Source organism: Lampetra planeri, chromosome 47 (genome assembly GCF_965212315.1).
Source record: "Lampetra planeri chromosome 47, kcLamPlan1.2.h2, whole genome shotgun sequence".
Lineage (NCBI taxonomy): Eukaryota > Metazoa > Chordata > Hyperoartia > Petromyzontiformes > Petromyzontidae > Lampetra > Lampetra planeri.
This window is the reverse complement of record NC_136153.1, coordinates 4755128-4775205: the sequence shown is the minus strand read 5'-3', so window position 1 is coordinate 4775205 and position 20078 is coordinate 4755128. Positions and strand designations below refer to the sequence as shown.

Sequence of the window (20078 nt, the reverse complement as noted above, 5' to 3'; positions counted from 1 at the left end):
GCGGCAGTGATAATAAGTGGTGCGGTTATATCGCGCCCGTCGGTCGATTTTAATCACGGAGTCAATTTGCGATTGAATTGCAGCGCAAAATAATTTATCGGCTCTGGATTTTTTCGCAGCAGTTTTTGGCGCTGCACGCATGCCATGCCAGCGGCGTGCGCGCCATTGTATCCGCATTGCCACAGCTGCCATCGCTCGCTGATAGGAGCAGGCGGTGCAGCCCTGCACGATAACCCCGAAGCAAACAATAAAGGGCCGCTGCTACACAATTGCGCACAAAAGGTTCACGAATCCCAGAGATGCGTACAATTACATTTTTGCTCGTTTTCTGTAAACATCCGTGGGTACTTACACACCGAGCATAATAATCCACGGGTATTAAATACGATGCTTTAAATACGTGCCCTAACCATGCTAACATCGAACATCCGATACACAAACACCGATTAAACCTCCCGGTAAACAGTAAATATTGTAAAAGGGTTGTGACAGCTGGAGTGGTGGTGGCAACAACAACCGCTACAACACAAATCAACAGTGCCACCCCTTCCCGGCTTTTCCACAGGGCATTCATTTTAATTTGATATTTCTGCATCACTCACAGAGCTGATATCACTCGGAGCTCTTCTCAGCTTGAAGGAGCCACTGTCTTCCGAATCAATATCTATTCCTTGTTCACCTTCCTCCTGCAACACACGCACACACACAGGGCATTGTTCAATAGCCCTGATGGGTGAAGTGAGCAAGCAAGCCATTCCGTTTTTGTTTTTTCCCCGATACGCAGGTATATACTGCGCAGGCTTTACCACCGCGCGGGAGTCGTTAGCTCGCAACGGGACCGTATATAAATATATCGATCGTCCGAAACAATTAACTCGCGAACGTTGTTGCGCCTTGCAGAGGGGAGAAAAAGTTGCCTGCAAATTCCTCAAGAGTGAGCGCGCTACACACGAAGAGAAACACCCCTCTTTATAAATATTTCATTTTGCAGTGCTCCATGAAAGCAGGAATGACAACTCTCTTGGCTCGCCAAAAGAAGAAAAAAAAACAGGCGCACGCGCACACACACACGCGCGCGTGCACAGACACCAACAGAGGCAGAAATATGTTTTATCCGGCGCATCAAAGCAAAGGGGTTTATATCACAATGCAACCAAATATTTGCCGCTGCGGATAAAAGTGTTAAACTGCAGGGCATTTTCCTCGTGCAAATATTTTCAAAGCAACTCGAATACCTCCATTTTAATTGTGAGAAAAACCACGAACTCCTCCTCCTTCCACGCCACCGGTTTGCTGCTGCTACTGCGACAGCACTCTGCGCGCACTTCTCAGACGTGCCTGTGCGTCCAATGGTGGCATTTGCCTTTTTTCCACCGTTTAGTTCGTTGTCCTCCCCCCACCACCTCCCCTCTGATTATCACGGTTGGCTACGTACGGTGCGATAAAAGGTCAACGTACGTACCGGGCGGTCCAGATGCCGTGACCCCCCCCCCCCCCGAATGAATTGACCCCTAACACGCTTCACCTCTGCATACTAATTTCTGTCTTGAACAAACCTACGTTGCGTTTTGAATAATGCGTTTTGAATAATGCCGTCAACTTTCGGCGTCGCAAACCGGCCGGCTGCTCTCCCTCCCGAGCGCGGGGAGAAGGGGGTGGTGGGGGGGGGAGTACACGGAGGCTCGGACACTGGGAAGGTTCGTCACGCTCAAGAGGCTCGCTCCGCGAAGGCCTTGCGTGTTCGCGGCACACTCGGGCTGCCCGAGGTGTCCAGAAATTACCGGGGTTGCAATTGCTGAAAATTGATTTTACTGGGGTTCACTTGCCCTGCCTTGGTAGAAAACCGAATTAGTTATTTGTAATTGTGTCAATCCGCTGCTGGATGAGGGCCTCTCGCCCATGCCGTGTGGGTCGCGAGGGTGATCTAACCACACTTCACTACGCTGGTGGGTGCGGGCTAGCAAAGGGAGGGAACATAGAGGTTGCAGTAGAGTAAGGGACAACGAGGGATATTGCTGCACCGATATCTGCTACCCATAGCGTAGCACCGTGGCAGCCCATAACGACCTGTTTTACGAATGATGGTCACCCATCCGAGCACTATCCAGGCACAAACCCACTTAGCTTCCAAGATGCGATGATGAGATCGAGCGCAGTCTGTGCGATCGGACCGCAGGCATTCGCTTACCACGTGCGTGGAATTAGCATAAAAAGTGGGACTAAATTGACGCTAAACGGCGCGATTTTACCATACGTAATCACGAGCGTACAAATCCATTTTAAAATCGATCAATCGCTTTCTCACCGAATATATTCTGGGTCGCTGGTGGACTGCAGCACGTGGCACGCAGCTAAGAGCCCCAGCCGCAGGGAGAGGTCTAATGGACGTGGTGGGCCGGTGCGCGTACATTTTTTTTCCGGGTTGGCTACCCAGACATGACCCCTGGTTGAAATGAATCCCTGACCAAATGTAATGTCCCACACCCCCCCCGCCCCCCAACAACACAGTGCTCGAGTCAAACATCTTTACACGGGGTAGCTCCATTAAGTCGCGCGCACACACACACACAGACGCACGTTGTTTACGAGAGAGACCTCCTTGTTGTATATGAAAATCCGTAACAAGAGCGGGAGGGCTCACGTTAGGCTTCACGCAGTTTGTTTGGAGAGAGAGAGAGCGAGACATCGGATTTGTTGTTCTTGCTGCTTTTGGAACAAACTGCCCCCCCCCCACCCCTCGTTATCATGGCTGGCTAATTTGACCGCGGCAGCGGTGGTATTCTGACTCGCTCCTCTGTGAAGTCTCGTGGGATCGCTAACAAGGCCCGCGAGCAAGCGCGAGGCCCTGCCCTTTTGATGCCACTGCGGCGCGCTGCGGAGAGAAGGATGTTGCGAGCAGGGGGCGACTGCAGTTTGCGAATACGAGAGAGGCGAGTCCACCTCGATTAATTGAAGGCAAGACGCAAACAATTGTTACGCCACTTACGTGACGAACGGTCAAGGGATTTCCCCTCTTCAAATGAGCATTGAGGAGTGGGTGCGCATCTCTCATTTACAGCCCTGCACAGGCAGTGATGGAAATTCCATGTTCCTATGGCATGGGTGAGTCGATGTACAGGACAACCACCGCTGACCCCCCCCCCCACCCACCCCAAAGTGGTGCTCATCTTTATCATCTCCGAAGGGATGATGGGCAGTCAACCCCCCCCAATCAGTGATTGAACTTGTCCCCCACTAGCTTTACAGCCGAGATGGTCAGATAAGCAGATAAGTACACGACCTGATATGTATATATATATGTTTGTCCCTATGTGAAGTTACTCATTAAGTAGATATGCTATTAATTATATAACGGGTTAATTAGAAATATTGACGGATTTCCCCCCCCCCCCCACCACCAAGAGGTAGGATCAACATATTGGTCGAATGGCAAACATGTTTAACATAAATATGTAAAGGTTAGTCAGCCAAAACGCGGACATCTTTCTTACATCTCTATGGCAGTCCTTGACGGTAAAAATAAAATAAAAAACGTTATTCAATCTAATTAACCTATTCATTGCATAATTTCACTGAAGCAGCAGCTGTACAACATTTATTGTGACACGTCGTTTTTGCAGTTAAAGGTGCAGCCCCGCAACTTTTTGCTCATGCCACCGCTGGCAGAAAGGGCCTCCACTCTTTACGGCAGGCCGTCGAACAAAGACGGTCACCACATCGCGCGCTCTCCGATGCGCTTCCGCGGCCGTCTGGAATGCTCTGCCTTCCGATATTAGGCAGCCGCTGGAGCGGTGCACTATGAAATTATCGAGATCGAGACCTCATTTCTTCATAGAACTGCTTTTTGCGTTTAGTCTGTCGTCCTTCCCCCGCACCTCCAATGAGCACGGTCGGCCACGTGCGGTGCGCAAGGAAATTCAACGTATGCATACACATGGCGGAGGGAGCCCCCCTCTGCAGGGTATTCTGACTGCTCTTGCAGGAGTGCTTTACGCATGGGAGAGATCCGGAGCACCCGGAGAAAATCCCATACATGCAGAGGAAGGTGGTAGGGTGGGAGGTTAGGTGGGTGGGAGGAGGGTGGGAGGGGGGGTACAGCCGCTCGTCGATGCTTGCCAGCCTCGCTTACCCCGGACACGGTGAGAACCGGCACCGATCTGCTCATCTGCTTTTTCCTCTCCGCGTCCGTGAGCTCCCCCGCCCTCGCGGACCTCGCGGCCGCCGGGAGCGTAGCTGCTGCAAACGACAAAGGGGTGCAGCAATCGGCGGAAAAAGAAAAAAAAACTGGATCCGCAAACACAACCGTTGCGCAATGATGTTACGTACAAGGTCGCCTGCCTACATGCGGGGCAGCCCTGCAAAATGCCGACTCGTGCCACTGCTGGTGAAAGGGCTTCCTCCCCCACCCCCCCCCCCCCTCAAGGTTGCTCTGGAGAGCTGCTGTTCAGCTTACATGGCTTACTTTTTACTCATGAGAGGTGTTTTGGGTCAGATCGCGTGAATATAAACGCGTCGTTTGTCACGTGAACAAAACATGCCAATGTACTGGGAAAATCGAAACCAGCGGTCTCTTGATTGCAAGTCGAGTGTGCTAACCATTTACACAAAGGGCAGCATCTTCTGTACCATCAAATACCACACAACCCTCGTATGCAAAAGTTGCACAACAAACGTGACCAAAACAGCTTACAGTACTTTGAAAACAATCACCAGTTTTGCTTTTCCGCTCTCACGTGCGCAGAGAAAAGTTTACGCGCACTACAATTCCTGCTGCAAAAAACAAAAAGCCTTTCCAAGTGTTCCCCAGCTTCATACAACCAAAGCTGGTATTAGTCGTCGGAGTGAAGAGTCGCGTGCGTAACGGGGAAAGCTTAGGCGACTGGCAATTGCTGTCAGAGGTGGGACAAAGTCATTGTTATGCAAGTCCAAGTCGAGTCGCAAGTCATCAAATTCATGACTCGAGTCTGACTCGAGTCCAAGTCACATGACTCGAGTCCACATCTCATAGGTGGGACAAAGTCATTGTTATGCAAGTCCAAGTCGAGTCGCAAGTCATCAAATTCATGACTCGAGTCTGACTCGAGTCCAAGTCACATGACTCGAGTCCACACCTCTGATTGCTGTAGTACCTGCGGTGGCATCCTCCAGCCATCTCTCGACTTGCGGCGACACAGCGCTTCTTGCCACTACTAAGACAACAAAAAAACACGCACGCATTTCCCCCCCCCCTTTGTGAAGCGACCGCAAAGTGTTCCGAACAAGCGCAGGAGTTGGATATTTCTCTCTCATCCTCGTGGCGAGGCATCATTTAAAACACGCGGCCTTCACCACCGAAGACGCCCCATGTCCAGCCCAGGCCCCCACCCGCATGCACAGCCTAAAACCACCAGCACACCCAGCCTCAGTGCTACCGCATTCAACCAGGACCGGTTATCAAAAGTTTTGTTCGTTTTCAAATCGAATTTCCATACGACTACAAATACATGTTGTTGCGGTTGCCCTACGTAGCTCTCTTGATACATATATTTTTTTGGGGTGGGGTACTGCAGTGTTGTTTTCGGTGCAAAGTCTGACGATTCAGTCCCTGAAGAAGCTCCCGGCATGCGGTGCAAAACGTCAGACATCGTGCCGAACAACATGCGGTACGACCCGAAGACCCATCGGAGAGAGTTGGTTAATTTTATTTATTATGGACAATTTTTGGTTTGTATCAGAATTTTAATACGCCACTGGGAGAAAAAGTTGAAATGCCTCTTTAAGAGATGTTTTTGTCACCAATTTCAATTAAACTGTAAACAAATCAGTTAACTTATCAATGTATAATTGTTTTCTTCCTCATCGCCTCTCTTGCCCATAGATATTTAGCAGCCAGATCCTTATCTTGGCGAATTTACGTTTTTACGAGATTATTTTTTCCGTGAAACTGTGCCCACGTTTTCAAAACCAAATACACTGGGGGCAGAGATCCTTGCCAAGGCAAATGTGGATTTTCAGCCACTTTGTCAAGATAAGAATCAAGAGGCCCAAAGTGTCTCCGTCCGTCAAATTAAAAAGTAGAGCCGTCCTTTGTGCTCTCGTTAAGGGATTGAAGCAGGGACCACCCCAGTTGTTTTCAATATACACAGACCAATCTTATAATAAAGTCCCCTGATCACCAGCAAAACCACCCTCTTAATTTCAGACCACCTATCACATGCACGCAGAGGTCTTCTTTTCGTTTGCGGCGCACACTTTTTTTTGTCGGAACAACAAAAGTGACAGGGGGGGGGGGGGCGAAGGTGGCGCTCGTGTGAGCGTGTTTAGTGCGACGAGAGCTGGGGGGGGGAATGATTTATAGTTGTCAATAAGGTACGGTTTAAAAAAGAAATAGATTTCTTCGATGCAATGTTTAACAAGGGTGTTTCTGGGTGATCAATTCCAGGCCTCAATAGGGCAGTACACAATGAACACATCCATTCAGTACGTGACTTCCATTGGTCCTAGGGAAATAAGAAAAGTCAGTCATGTGCATGTTACACATTCGGTAATTCCAAAATGAACGTTTCCGAGGCTAACAATAATATCCCGTTGGTGTTTCGGCCAATTTGGCGAAGCCATCTCATCTGCTTTCACATGTGATTAAATACAACCTCCCCCCCTCCCCTTTGTTTCTGGCAAACCATCGACGAAATAGGAAGCAAAGCATTGGTTTGCATCGAGAAGCCCTGCACCGTCAATGTGTTTTGTCAAGCGTTGCAATTAAAATAGAATGTTGCCTTCACTGCCCCATTGCGTCTGTTTTGGCTTGCTTGCAGACTTGTCAAGACTATTGATAGTGCATTCTGCCTGAGCAAGTGAGTCACCTTACAATAAACCCTTTCTGAACTGTCAAACAGTAAACGGTTATTCATTAATAGAGGTGTCCTGGGTTAGATCGCGTAAATATAAACGTGTGTCGTTAAACGCGCCACCACCTGACACAGCCAATTAGTAAGATTTGTCACGTAAACACAACATGCCAATTCGTTACTAGTTCAGAATACTGGTGCGTGGGAGAGTAAACCCACAAATATTTTTCATTCGAGTTCAGGCACTCCTTGACATGCACGATAGATGCGTTCCTGGAAAGGTGTGTACGTCAAAAAGCTATTTTCCCATAAGAATAATGTAAAGGAGGAGGTTAGGGAATTTCACTCACACTTACATACACAATCGCCTATATTATCCGAGCCTATATCTCCCTCTCGGTCCTTCGTTCTTCACCACCTGTGTTCTCTTGCTACAGTACCCTCTCATTAATCATCCCTTTACCACCTGTGCCCCTTCCTCTCCGGATGTTAGACATCCGGCCACCTGTGTTCTTAATTATCCCTTCACAACCGGTTCTCTTTCTAATTTCTCTCAGCACCCCCTGTGCGCTTTATATTTTACAAATCTTTAGCAGCTCCATGTAACGTTTCTTCTTCATTTAGTCCCCTGCACTTTGTAACTACGCCGGAGTTGCGTTGTGGAGACCAAGGGCAAGTCCTCCGGTTTATATGCCGCGAGGTGTATCACACCAGTTATCGTACCGCAAAGGCTACTGGCAACGCCATTGGGCCACGGTTCAAGGCTAGGGGTGGCCGTCCATCGCGTATGCCATACAAAGCGCCGCGGTATTCCAAAATAGCGTACCGCTTTTGCGCGTAAACCGAGGATTGCCTATACGACGTTTCGCCGGCAATAATTTCAAGCAGCCTCATCAGGCGACATCCAGAGTTGTGGAGAAATCCTGTTTCAATCTTAAGTGTAGAGATACATATTACGTCGTCACTTGTGAGCCAATCAGGTGCGAATACCGGGGGGGTGTGGGGGGGGGGGCGGGGGTTAATGTATGCATATAAATGAAAATGGATATCTATTATTGGTTGGGTTATTCACAGTTAATCAACATACAGCTATGCCTTGTGAATGGTTGAGACCTGTCTACAATATTAATTGTCATTTTGTTATTATCCCTCAAATATGGCAAGAAATAAAGAAACTCAAGCTGGTGCCTCAAGCTGTTGAGGTGGTCACAAATACGATTCGATGTGACGACTCAAGGGGGGAGGGTGAGAGGGAGGAAACAAATAATGAGTGAGAAGCAATTTGGCATCGAAAATTTTCACTCAAAATATTCAATAGAAATGCAATTGGTGCTGAAAGAGAAAAAAAACACGAATCAGTTCGTGATTTCATCTAAAAGCAATGAGTTGGCAAGCATTTTTACACTTCGGCTCGTTATGATTAATCAGGATCTCTAACTACAGCAATGGTTCAAAGTACCGCAGCATGAGTTTGAAATAAGTAAAGTACTCTGACATTACCAACCTTCTTTTACATCCAGACTTGGGTTCCTTCCTGCTAATTTGCCTTGTCTTGGAGGCAAAGAGGGCACTTCATCATCATCCTCCCCCTGTGGATCTTCATAAATGTTCTCTTTACTTTGCTTGCTCATGGGTTCCTTGTGGGGTCGTTTCTCTGAAGACGCTTTTTCCGCAGGATTTATTTCTGTGTAGATCGCTGGAGTCGACTGGGAAAGCTCGGCATTGGCGGAACCCACTTCTTCCTTACGGTTCATTTGTCCAATCTCGGGATCGTCCGACCACGTGGCCTCCTGATCAGTGGTCTCTGGCAGGCTCTTTTGACGGCCTTGTGGCCGATTCTGAGCTACCGTAACGTCCGCAGAAGACGGTTCCTTTGGTCGCCGCTTTTCTGGGACCGGGGAGGGCGGTTCTTTGTCCTCTTCGCTCAACGCGCGAGGATCGGCTGCCTTGTGACCGTGCTTCACCTGCTCCTTGGCACGTTGAGGAAGCGTCTCCTCATCTGAACTTTTTGGTGGCATGGCTGCCTTCTCCTTTCTTTTCTCCACGGGTCTGCGTGGAGGCTGAGGCGGTGCATCGCGGACATCTTTGGACTGGATTTTGGAGGGTTTCTCGAATGAGTCGTCATCAGAATTTATGCGTGCCAACTCATGTGGCCTGCCCTTTAATAACTGGATGTTATGCTTTTCTGAATTGTCCTCTGGATCTTGTCTGGTCTTGTCTGGTAACCTTCGACCCTTCGGTAAGTCTTTCATTTTCAAAAATAGATCAGATGCCTCGACCGGAGGAGAATGCGACTGCTCCAATTCGACCTCTTGTTCAGCTTCTGCAAATGGATCTCTCTTATTCAAGTCCTGCGGTCTGTCAGGATGTTTCTTATTGTAGGTATTATCACTGTCTTTTAGAACATCTTTAACTTGCGTTGGAGGGCTGGCTGTGGGTTGTTCTTCTTCAGGCTCCTGCTCACTGCTGTCAAAATCAAGAACATCCTCGTCTTTTCGCTGTGAGACTTGTTTCTTTTCTACCACCGGTTTCGCTGAAGTCTTCTCTTTTCGGGGTTCGACAACGGGCGGGTCATTTTTAACGAGCTCCTGAACCTTCATCTTAAACTCCCGTCGCGCCTCAACTTCCAGCGGGATCTTCAAACTCTGAAAAGGCTTCTCCGAAACGGGTTTATCTGTCACCTTGGCTTTCTTGGGGACGTCCTCAGGTTCAGTTTGCGTTGGAGAGCTGGCTGCTGCTGTGGGCTTTTCTTCTGCAGGCTCCTGCTCACTGCTGTCGAAATCAAGAACATCCTCATCTTTTCGCTGTGGGACTCTTTTCTTATCTACCACCGCTTTTGCTGGAGTCTTCTCTTTTCGGGGTTCGACAACGGGCGGGTCATTTTTAACAAGCTCCTGAACCTTCATCTTAAACTCCCGTCGCGCCTCTACTTCCAGCGGGATCTTCAAACTCTCAAAAGGCTTCTCCTTAACGGGTTTATCTGTCATCTTGGCTTTATTCGGGACATCCTGAGGTTCAGTTTGCGTTGGAGGGCTGGCTGCTACTGTGGGCTGTTCTTTTTCGGGCTCCTGCTCACTGCTGTCGAAATCAAGAAGATCCTCATCTTTTCGCTGTGGGACTCTTTTCTTTTCTACCACCGGTTTCGCTAGAGTCTTCTCTTTTCGGGGTTCGACAACGGGCGGGTCATTTTTAACGAGCTCCTGAACCTTCATCTTAAACTCCCGTCGCGCCTCCACTTCCAGCGGGATCTTCAAACTCTTGAAAGGCTTCTCCGGAACGGGTTTATCGGTCGTCTTGGCTTTTTTTGGGACATCCTGAGGTTCAGTTTGCGTTGGAGGGCTGGCTGCTGCTGTGGGCTGTTCTTTTTCGGGTTCCTGCTCACTGCTGTCAAAATCAAGAAGATCCTCATCTTTTCGCTGTGGGACTCTTTTCTTTTCTACCACCGGTTTCGCTGGAGTCTTCTCTTTTCGGGGTTCGACAATGGGTGGGTCATTTTTAACGAGCTCCTGAACCTTCATCTTAAACTCCCGTCGTGCCTCCACTTCCAGCGGGATCTTCAAACTCTCAAAAGGCTTCTCCTTAACGGGTTTTTCTGTCATCTTGGCTTTTTTTGGGACATCCTCAGGTTCAGTTTGCGTTGGAGGGCTGGCTGCTACTGTGGGCTGTTCTTTTTCGGGTTCCTGCTCACTGCTGTCAAAATCAAGAAGATCCTCATCTTTTCGCTGTGGGACTCGTTTCTTTTCTACCACCGGTTTCGCTGGAGTCTTCTCTTTTCGAGGTTCGACAACGGGCGGGTCATTTTTAACAAGCTCCTGAACCTTCATCTTAAACTCCCGTCGCGCCTCCACTTCCAGCGGGATCTTCAAACTCTCAAAAGGCTTCTCCTTAATGGGTTTTTCTGTCATCTTGGCTTTTTTTGGGACATCCTCAGGTTCAGTTTGCGTTGGAGGGCTGGCTGCTACTGTGGGCTTTTCTTTTTCGGGTTCCTGCTCACTGCTGTCAAAATCAAGAAGATCCTCATCTTTTCGCTGTGGGACTCGTTTCTTTTCTACCACCGGTTTCGCTGGAGTCTTCTCTTTTCGAGGTTCGACAACGGGCGGGTCATTTTTAACAAGCTCCTGAACCTTCATCTTAAACTCCCGTCGCGCCTCCACTTCCAGTGGGATCTTCAAACTCTCAAAAGGCTTCTCCTTAACGGGTTTTTCTGTCATCTTGGCTTTTTTTGGGACATCCTCAGGTTCAGTTTGCGTTGGAGGGCTGGCTGCTACTGTGGGCTGTTCTTTTTCGGGTTCCTGCTCACTGCTGTCAAAATCAAGAAGATCCTCATCTTTTCGCTGTGGGACTCGTTTCTTTTCTACCACCGGTTTCGCTGGAGTCTTCTCTTTTCGAGGTTCGACAACGGGCGGGTCATTTTTAACAAGCTCCTGAACCTTCATCTTAAACTCCCGTCGTGCCTCCACTTCCAGCGGGATCTTCAAACTCTCAAAAGGCTTCTCCTTAACGGGTTTTTCTGTCATCTTGGCTTTTTTTGGGACGTCCTCAGGTTCAGTTTGCGTTGGAGGGCTGGCTGCTACTGTGGGCTGTTCTTCTTCAGGCTCTTGCTCACTGCTGTCAAAATCAAGAAGATCCTCATCTTTTCGCTGTGGGACTCTTTTCTTATCTACCACAGCTTTCGCTGGAGTCTTCTCTTTTCGGGGTTCAACAACGGGCGGGTCATTTTTAATGAGTTCCTGTACCTTCATCTTAAACTCCCGTCGCGCCTCCACTTCCAGCGGGATCTTCAAACTCTCAAAAGGCTTCTCCGGAACGAGTTTATTGCTTTCAACAAGTTTCTTTCCACGTGCTTCAAAGCTCTGCAGCTCCTCGGGGCTTTCATTTTTCCATGGGTCTTTTTCGATCAGCCTGCTGGACTTCTCCAATTTCTTCACCGGAGTAGGTTCCTCCACAATTGGTGCCCCAGTTGTTTTGCCCTGCACTGGCCTTCGATTCGACGGCGAGCTGGAACTCGTCTCCACGCGCTGATGCACCCTGGTCTTAAAACTAAGCGGGCCCACTCTTCTTGGCGTCGAGTCTTTCTCCAATTTGTCCTTTGCCACTGGCTTTTCTGCTCTCTCAGGTTTCCCTTTGGGAGATTCAAGTTCTGAAGAAGTTTGTGAACTCGGTTTGATCGAGGAAACATCGGGCAGCTGCACGCTCGTGTTGAAATCGAAAAGGTTTTCATCATTTGCTGGTAAACTCTTTTTCTCAAAACTCTCACCCTTGGCCGGTTTCGTTTGCTTCACCGTCTTCTTGATGGCCGAGCCAGGTTCTGAAGCTTTGCAAGATCTCTCTTGCTCTGCGGGAATGTCATCGGCTGGGTCACATTCAAAAAGGTCCTGAATCCGTTCCTTCACGTCCGGCTTTGCCTCCGTGCCGAATGGCAATCTCACTCGCTCAGAAGGCTCCTTCGCCATGGGTTTTTTTTCTGTCTTTGCCCTGTTCGCAGTGGTGGTTTGTGAAGATTCCACGGTTTTCTGTGGCTTCAGTTGAACACCTGGATCTTGTTCCTCAAGCTCTTGAGCCCGTTCCTCAAGCCTTTGCCGTTCATCTGTGTTGGGCGACAAAACAACATTTTTCAAACTCAACTCTGCGCCGATTTTGGCAGGCAACTCTGTTTTTGTTCTAGGGCCCGATTTGACACGAGTTTTATCAGGTGACACACTTGTCTCTTGCTCAGCTGGCACAGCTTTCTCAACCAATTGCTTTTCGGCCTCCTTCTGCGACTTGCTCGGCTCTCGTGAAAGTTCTCCCTGTCGTCCAGACTCACTCTCTGGTCTGTCCGAAGAGGTATTCTGTTGTTTGCCTTGCTCGGCCCGCTGGTCCTTTGATTCCAGAGCACTGGCCGGTGGCTGCTTGTGCATTTTTTGTGGCGAAACATTGCCCACTTCGACGGTGCCGTTGGTGGATTTAGTTGCCGATTTAATGGAAGCCGGGGAATCCACGCTTTGTGGACTTGGAGCACCAGTTGGCGATTTCGGTTTTCTATCCTCCTCGTCATACAAATCACCCTTTACCTTCTTCCTCTCTTTTGTGTCCTTTGTCCAGAAATCGTGGAGGTCTTTGAATTTGGTGGAACGGCCATGCAGCTCCTGTGAGCCATCTTTCATTCGCTGCCTTCCAGAAAATATTTTAAAACTCCCATCGGGTCCGTCGCCCGCGGATGACGCTTCGCTCTCGCTTGACGTCTGACGCTGCAGCGATGCTCTGCCAGGCCGGCCACTTTCTTTGCCAGGCTCTACACCTTCCTTCTCACCAGCTGACATGGGCTTTGCTGGTGTGCTTAAGTCAACAGACTCACTACTGCACTTGGGCTTCGGCTGCTTTGATTGCTCAACCTGGTACGCGGCTTCATCGATATTCATCCTAGATTTTTCAGGGGAGATCTTTTCACGCGAAAAAAGTTTAGCGTCGTTTTTTTCCACACTGGCAGTTGCGCCACTTTCTTCAGCCCCATCATTGATTGCCGCGTCAGAATCGGACACATTTAAATGATCTTTCACATACCCTGCTGCTGTTGCGGTTGTAATATTGCCCTTATCGCTGCGATTTGCCTTTTCCCAATGATCCTTCATATCCTTTACACTGAGTCGCTGCTTGTCCGGGAAAATGGTCTCCCCATGTAATTTTGCACTAGATGCAGCCTTGCTTGATGAGATTACAAATTTATTTTTATTGGTAGCATCCGCTGGCTCACCGTCAGTACTTTCGTCGGGCTGTGTGAATGTGTCAACATCCATGAACATAGAATTGTCAGAGGCGTTTTTTCTGGATTTTTCCAATTTCGTCTTCTCGGCATTAGAATCTCCATGTTTGTTCTTGAGCCCCATTTTCACATCATCAGATGGGCCTGTGTGTTTGATGTCCTTTATGTTATGATCACTATCCCCAGGTTGTGCATCAGTCTCAGCATGGTTAGGTTTAAGTTTTCCAACATCAGTTTTCCCAACCTTTGTCTTTTTCGCAGTCAGAACACCATCATCCTTGTTCTTAGCTTCCAACTTCACACCGTCAGGTGAAGGCTTTTGTTTAACATCTGCTAGCAATTCTGCCGGTTTGTTACCATCACTATCCCTGTTCTGTGCATGAACGCCTGTGAATTTAAGTTCAAAAGGGTCAGTTGTCCCAGCCTTCGCTGTTTTCACAGTCACATCACCATCACCCCTGCTCTTAGTGTCCATCTTAGTGCTGCTAGGCGAAGCCTTTGATTTCACATCCACCAACAACTCCGCAGGCTTATTATGATCGCTATCCCTGTTCTGTATACTTAAGTCTGTAGATTTAAGTTCGGGGTCGGTTTTCCCAGACTTAGATTTTTTCACAGTCAGATCACCATCACCCTGGTTCTTCCCATCTACCTTTGAGCTGTCAGGCGAAGGCTTTTGTTTCACATCAACCAACAACTCTGCCGACTTCTTACCATCACTATCCCCACCTTGTGGACCAGTGTCAGTATCATTTGGTTTAACTTCACCACGATCAGTTTTCCCAGCCTTCGCTGTTTTCACAGTCAGATCATCATCGCCCTTGCTCTTAGTGTCCATCTTAGTGCTGCTAGGCAAAGCCTTTGATTTCACATCCACCAACAACTCCGCAGGCTTATTATGATCGCTATCCCTGCTCTGTATATTCAAGTCTGTAGATTTAAGTTCAGGGTCGGTTTTCCCAGACTTTGCTGTTTTCACAGTCAGATCATCATCGCCCTTGCTCTTAGCGTCAATCTTAGTGCTGCCAGGCAAAGGCTTTGGTTTCACATCCACCAACAACTCCACAGGCTTATTACGATCGCTATCCCTGCTGTGTGTCTTAAGGTCCACAGATGTTGGTTCAGGGACGGTTTCCCCAGCCTTTGCCTTTACCATCGTCAGCTCACCATCACCCCGGACCTTAGGATGCACCTTCTCTGCATCAGGTGCAAGCTTTCGTTTCACATCCGCCGAACGTCTGGACGACTTGTTGGCAAAAACATCCTCGTCCTCATCTGCGGCAGCATCAACATCCGAGCGGGTGAAATCGTCCACGTCCCTTTTGCCCGGCTTCTGCTTCTCCAGGCTCAGGCCATCACCAACACCACGGCCCTTGGGTCCCATCCTGGTGGCGGCGGCGGCAGAGGTGGTGGCGGCGGCAGCGGCACCGGGTGGAAGCGTCTGCTGCACACCGGCCACTGCTGCCACTTTCAGCTGCTCCTCCTCCTCCTCGGCATTTGCGTCTTGCGTCTTCAATTCGACCTGCCGAGGCGGCTTCTTTGGGGCCTCCTGTGGAAGCTCTTCCTTCACCATCACCGGGCCTGGCACAAACATCTGGTACCGTTGGACGTCCTCGCTCTGCAGCAGCCAGTCCATGACCCTCGAGTTGCTCTCATCCGTTGGGGACGACACGCTGTGCTTGCTACTTTTACGAGATCCCGATTTGGTGGAATCTTTATGCGAGTCTGCTTTAGGGGGAAAGGCCGAGTCAGATGCTTTTTCAGCAGTAGCATCAAGGCTCTTACCTTTCTGCTGCCCATCCGAGGCCTGAATGTTTGTCTTTGCAGAGGGTTCTGATGGGTACTGCAAAGACTTGGGTTTACCTGCAACACAGAAGAAATTGAAAGGGACAAAATGTTTAAAAATATGCATGGTATTGAAGAATTTTTTTGGAGTTTCTACCACATGATTGATGATGATAATGGAGATTTTTGTACTAAAATTAATCATTTACAAGGATGTAGAGAAGGGGGCATCAATCAATTAATTAATTGTCAATAAATAATGTTTAATTTTTTGTCAAATTAGCTTCTCATATTCACCAGTTAGTGGAAATTCCACATTCCTATGAAAGGCGTGAGTCTTTCCATAGGACAGCCACTGTTGACTTTCCAACAAAGAAGTGAGAATTTTATCGACCCCAGGAGGGATGATGGGTGGAGCCATCCCCCGGCTAGGATTTGTATCAATCTGATTATGAGCTGCTCGCTCAACCAACCGGTTGCATCTTCATTAAACAAATGCGCAATCAATTGCCTAAACTTCAGGTACTTTAAATTCATTAATATTGATTGCTACGATAGAGCTCCCCTTCAGAGTTCTTGAATGATAACATGTGTCTTTATATTAAAATGAGAGAGGATTACAGGGAAGTAAAGCAGCGTGGCCACTACTGTCCCAAGTTTGGACTGAACCAACCCAAAAAACCATTCAAAACCCCCCAGACTCACCAATGTGACCAAACAAAACTAATCATGCAAAGTACATGCCCGACGTCGCGCACCAAGTAAAGTCAGGTGAAAGGTGAACTCATCTGTAAGTGAAAGGGGGGAATGATTGTCAGAGTAGCGGAGGGTTTTTGCTATCAACAGTTGCTCGAAAGATCTTGTCACCTTGACACCTTGGCAAAACACCTTTAATTCCACATACAAGGGGACCAGCCCACTGCGAGATGTAGAACACCTCCCCGTGAGTCACCACCACATCCGGGCTTGTAGAGATGCCACCATGCTCGAGACCCTTCTTACCAGTGCGCTCGAGGGAGGAGGTTTGTGATTGTGCGGTGGGCATCTTGCTCTGCCAACCTTCTTCGTCAGAGTCTAACGAAGGCACGGCACCTGTGTCGTCAATCGCCTGCTGACTCGGTTCCTTCAGCGGCTCGGCCGCAAACTTCTTCTGCCGATCTCCTCCTGCCCGGTCGATGCGCCGCTGTTCATCGTTGTCGTCGTCACCGTCCGAGTTGTCATCGGCATCTGGGTCGCCGTGCCTGGATCTTTCGGTTGAAGACGGCGGTGGTTTCTGGATTTCTGTTCTGCCGTCCTGCCGTGGCTTCTTTGAAGAGTCAGTTGGCACTCTCTCTTGAACGGTGCTGCCAGTGTCATCTTTCATGTCTGGTTTTGCTGGCTTTCTTAAGCCAGCAGGTTCTGAGTATGGCAATTCATTTTCGTCGTCTTCAGCCAACAAATCTGCTGATCTAGCTATCTTTGGCTGCATTTGCACGCTGGTTGATTTCAATGATGGCAATTGATTTTCATTGGTGCCATCCTTCAAATTTGAAACAGCATCTTTTGGCTGCTTTTGCATGCTGGCAAATTTCAATGATGAAATTTCATTTTCACTGTCATCGTCCAAGAGATCTTCCGATTTATTATTCACTTTCGGCTGTCTTTGCGGGACAGCAGGGTCGAGCGATTGTGGCAATTCGAGCTCGGCATCTTCGGCCCAAAAATCGTCAGATGCAGCCGTTTTGAGGTGTCGGTTTAGCGATGGCAGATCATGTTCGGGCTCCTCAACGAATTGGTTTGTGAATGGGTTACTCTTGTACGCTGGGTCATCCATCCCAAAGTCTTTAAAGAGGTCGTCGCCCGCCATCTCATCGTTCATGAACGGATTTGTGCTAGAAGTGCCAGCATTTTTCAACGTGTTCTCCTCCGTCTCTTTGTCTTCTTCTTCATCCTCCTCCTCCTCCTCACTCGAATTGCTTTCGTCGCTGTTATCCAGGTTTCCCTCGCCGGTGTACCCCGGGGAGTTGAAATCAGTCTCCACCTCCACTTGCTGAATGTTCGAGTTGAATCGCACGTGCCTGCCTTCCAGGTCCTCGGTGCTGCCCTGCGAGTCTTCGTTCGCACTCTTGCTCTTCTCGTGCATCACTTCCGGAGTGAGGTGGACATCGCTTATCGCCTTCGTCAGCCGACTCTTCGGTGGCGTGTCCAGACTCGAGTCGGAACTCGACATGGAGGAGTGCTTCAGTATACCCCGAGGACCGGCACCGTCCTCAGACTCGTCGATCAGCGAGTCCAACGAGCCACTCAGTTTGACGGCCGGCCTCCTTTTGACTCCGCTTACGTCGCCCGCGCCGTTCTGCTCGGCGGGTTCGGGCGGCGGGCGCGCGTCACCCCCCCATTTGACCGCGCTTTTCACGGGGGTCTGACGCGCGCTCGGCTTCACGGTCTCTTCCAACTCGCGGCCGTTGACCTCCGGCCGAGCCGTCCGCGCCCGGGGAACGGGCGGCGCTGCCGCCGCCACCGCCACCGCCGCCGCCCGCTCTCCGAGTCCGGATTTCGTCGATTCGGTGCTCCCCTTGGTGATCGGCTTGGCTTCCGGTACCCCCGATGAAACGTCGGCGCCCGCCACCGGCGCGACGTCCACGTTAAGCAACGTTTGCACCTCGGCCACGTCGGTGGCGTCGATCAACTTGGCCAGAGCTGCCAGTGTCTGAGGTTTTGATTCCGCGTCTGCTGCGAATATAACGAAAATAGAATATGTAGCGTGTATCTAAATTGCGCGACGAAGGTGTAAATCACCCGTGAGTCTAATGAAGGTGAAAATATATTACCCTTTGCTCTATACCAATATCCATTAAACTGAATTTTTTTATTTATACTTTGATTATTGCAATGGGCCAATCCTCAAAGCCGTCTTTACCGCATGTTGAAATATGTCACGCCGCCGTGAAATGCAATCAGTGTATTTGCTCATTATATTAAAAGGGCCACAAATAATGATTCGGCAGCGTTATGTTGTGATGAGTTATGACGCCGCTCGCATGCACTTGGCTCATACAGGGCCCCCTCTAATAGGTCCTGTGACCGTGCCCTTTCGTTTCACTGGGTTTCCACGGTTCTAGACGGCACTTGCATTGCAAATTCAGCCACCGTCTCTTCATTCTTTTTCATTATCCATATATATTAGACGAATCATAAATGACAGTTAAGAGGAATTTAAACCATTACTCTATTAATGTTTGACTTCTAATTTACGTGCGCTGCTCGACACGCCTCGAGGGCCACTCGCAGTAGGAAGGACTCATCCATCCGTGCAGCCGATGCGACTAATTAAATTTCCGGGAGCAGAATTAAAATGGACGGACAGCATCCCGCCGTGGAAAAAAGAATAGAACGCATTTCAGGATTACTCAAGCAAAGAGGAAGGACGGAAGTGCAGCCATTTAGTAAGAGTCGGAGGTGAGAGATTAGTTGCTGATGGTTGGGAACACGAAACAGTGAGGATGGTAACCACATGAGAAAGGACTTTCCCTTCTTACCAGGTTTGACATTGGGCTCATTTTCCACCTCATCAGACTCGAAGCTCGAGTTCTTTGTCGATGACGAAGTGCCTTGTTCCTGAATCAAGATGTCGAAGGAAAAAAACCTCCGTTAAAAAAAATGTACTTGTAAAAAATATATACGCACCGTACGCCCTTTACTTAGGAAAACGTGCGCTCGGCAGCATGGGAGGGAGCTCGGGGAGGTTGCAACCCCCGTGTATTGATCCGAAGGATCGATGGCTGTGCGCGACCTACTTGCTGCGGCGGCGAGCAGGGGACTTACTTTGCTTGCGGAGGTCCCGCCGAGCGCAGGCGTTTGGTTCAGGCTCGATTTCGACGTGGAACGTAGCCCCTCAAACCTGGCCAACAAACACGTTGGAATAACAGGTTCCACGGTTACAAAACGTGTACTAAGTGAACCAAGCCCTATGACTAAATCGACAGAAATGTGCCCGGTCGTGTCACATCTCAGAAGCCGAGTTGGGTTTTTGTGGGGGCAGCGGGGGAGGGGGGGGGGTGATCTGGATGGGTGACAGAGCGTGCACAGTTTGCTCTACGTTGCAGGGCAACATCGTTGGCAGCAAAGGGCAGTGCAGCAAAATCCACTGTTGTACTGCACTGTGCCCTCACGTCTATGTTCCCCTATGTTTAAATGTAGGCGAAGCCCTCATCCAGCAGTGGATTGACTGTACGTGTACAAGTACAACACCAAAACCAAATTCGAGCACTTTCCCCCGACCAACGATCAGCTCCAATAAGGCTAAAGCTGGTATAGAGTTGCATTGTTAATGTTCCGCTGCCGAAATGAAAAAAAATCTACCAGCTGGTGGCTATCACAGGGCTGAGTGTATAATACTGGTGATGGCATCATTATTATTACTGTGCGTGTTTACCCAGGAAAGCCTCACAGAGTCTCATGACACTTTTCTCAGGAGGTTCTTGCCAAGTTATTGCAAGTAGGGATGGGGCAATGATCGATTTGTATATTACATTTGAGTAATTTGTCATCTTGATAAGCAAAGCATGCTGGGATTCTTGTTATGTGTTGTGATATAGGCATCTCTCTTGCATTTCATATTGTTCCTAGCGTACTCATTTTCAGCCCCTTACTCAATCCTTTGCCCGGTGAAGGCCTCTTTATGCCGTTTCGCTCATGGGGGTTTGACCATCCTTCACCCAGCTGGTCAGTGCGGTCCAGACTCC

At 49.1% G+C, this 20078-nt stretch overlaps 1 protein-coding gene across 12 annotated transcripts in view; it reads right to left on the bottom strand.

Moving 5' to 3' along the window:
- The window catches only part of SYTL2 (synaptotagmin like 2), an 80390-nt gene that overhangs the window by 22188 nt on the left and 38124 nt on the right, over positions 1-20078 (bottom strand). The window contains exons 6-13 of one of the 12 annotated variants that reach the window (XM_078615461.1): positions 19159-19234; positions 18873-18951; positions 16357-18066; positions 15355-15432; positions 8332-12414; positions 5130-5189; positions 4130-4236; positions 603-686 (exon numbers count right to left, since the gene is read on the bottom strand). In XM_078615461.1, coding sequence (XP_078471587.1) covers positions 603-686; positions 4130-4236; positions 5130-5189; positions 8332-12414; positions 15355-15432; positions 16357-18066; positions 18873-18951; positions 19159-19234 — 6277 coding nt within the window. Of the gene's footprint in view, positions 1-602; positions 687-4129; positions 4237-5129; positions 5190-8331; positions 15433-16356; positions 18067-18872; positions 18952-19158; positions 19235-20078 lie in introns of all 12 variants that reach the window. The other 11 variants (XM_078615462.1, XM_078615455.1, XM_078615457.1 and 8 more) reach the window with 11 other exon arrangements.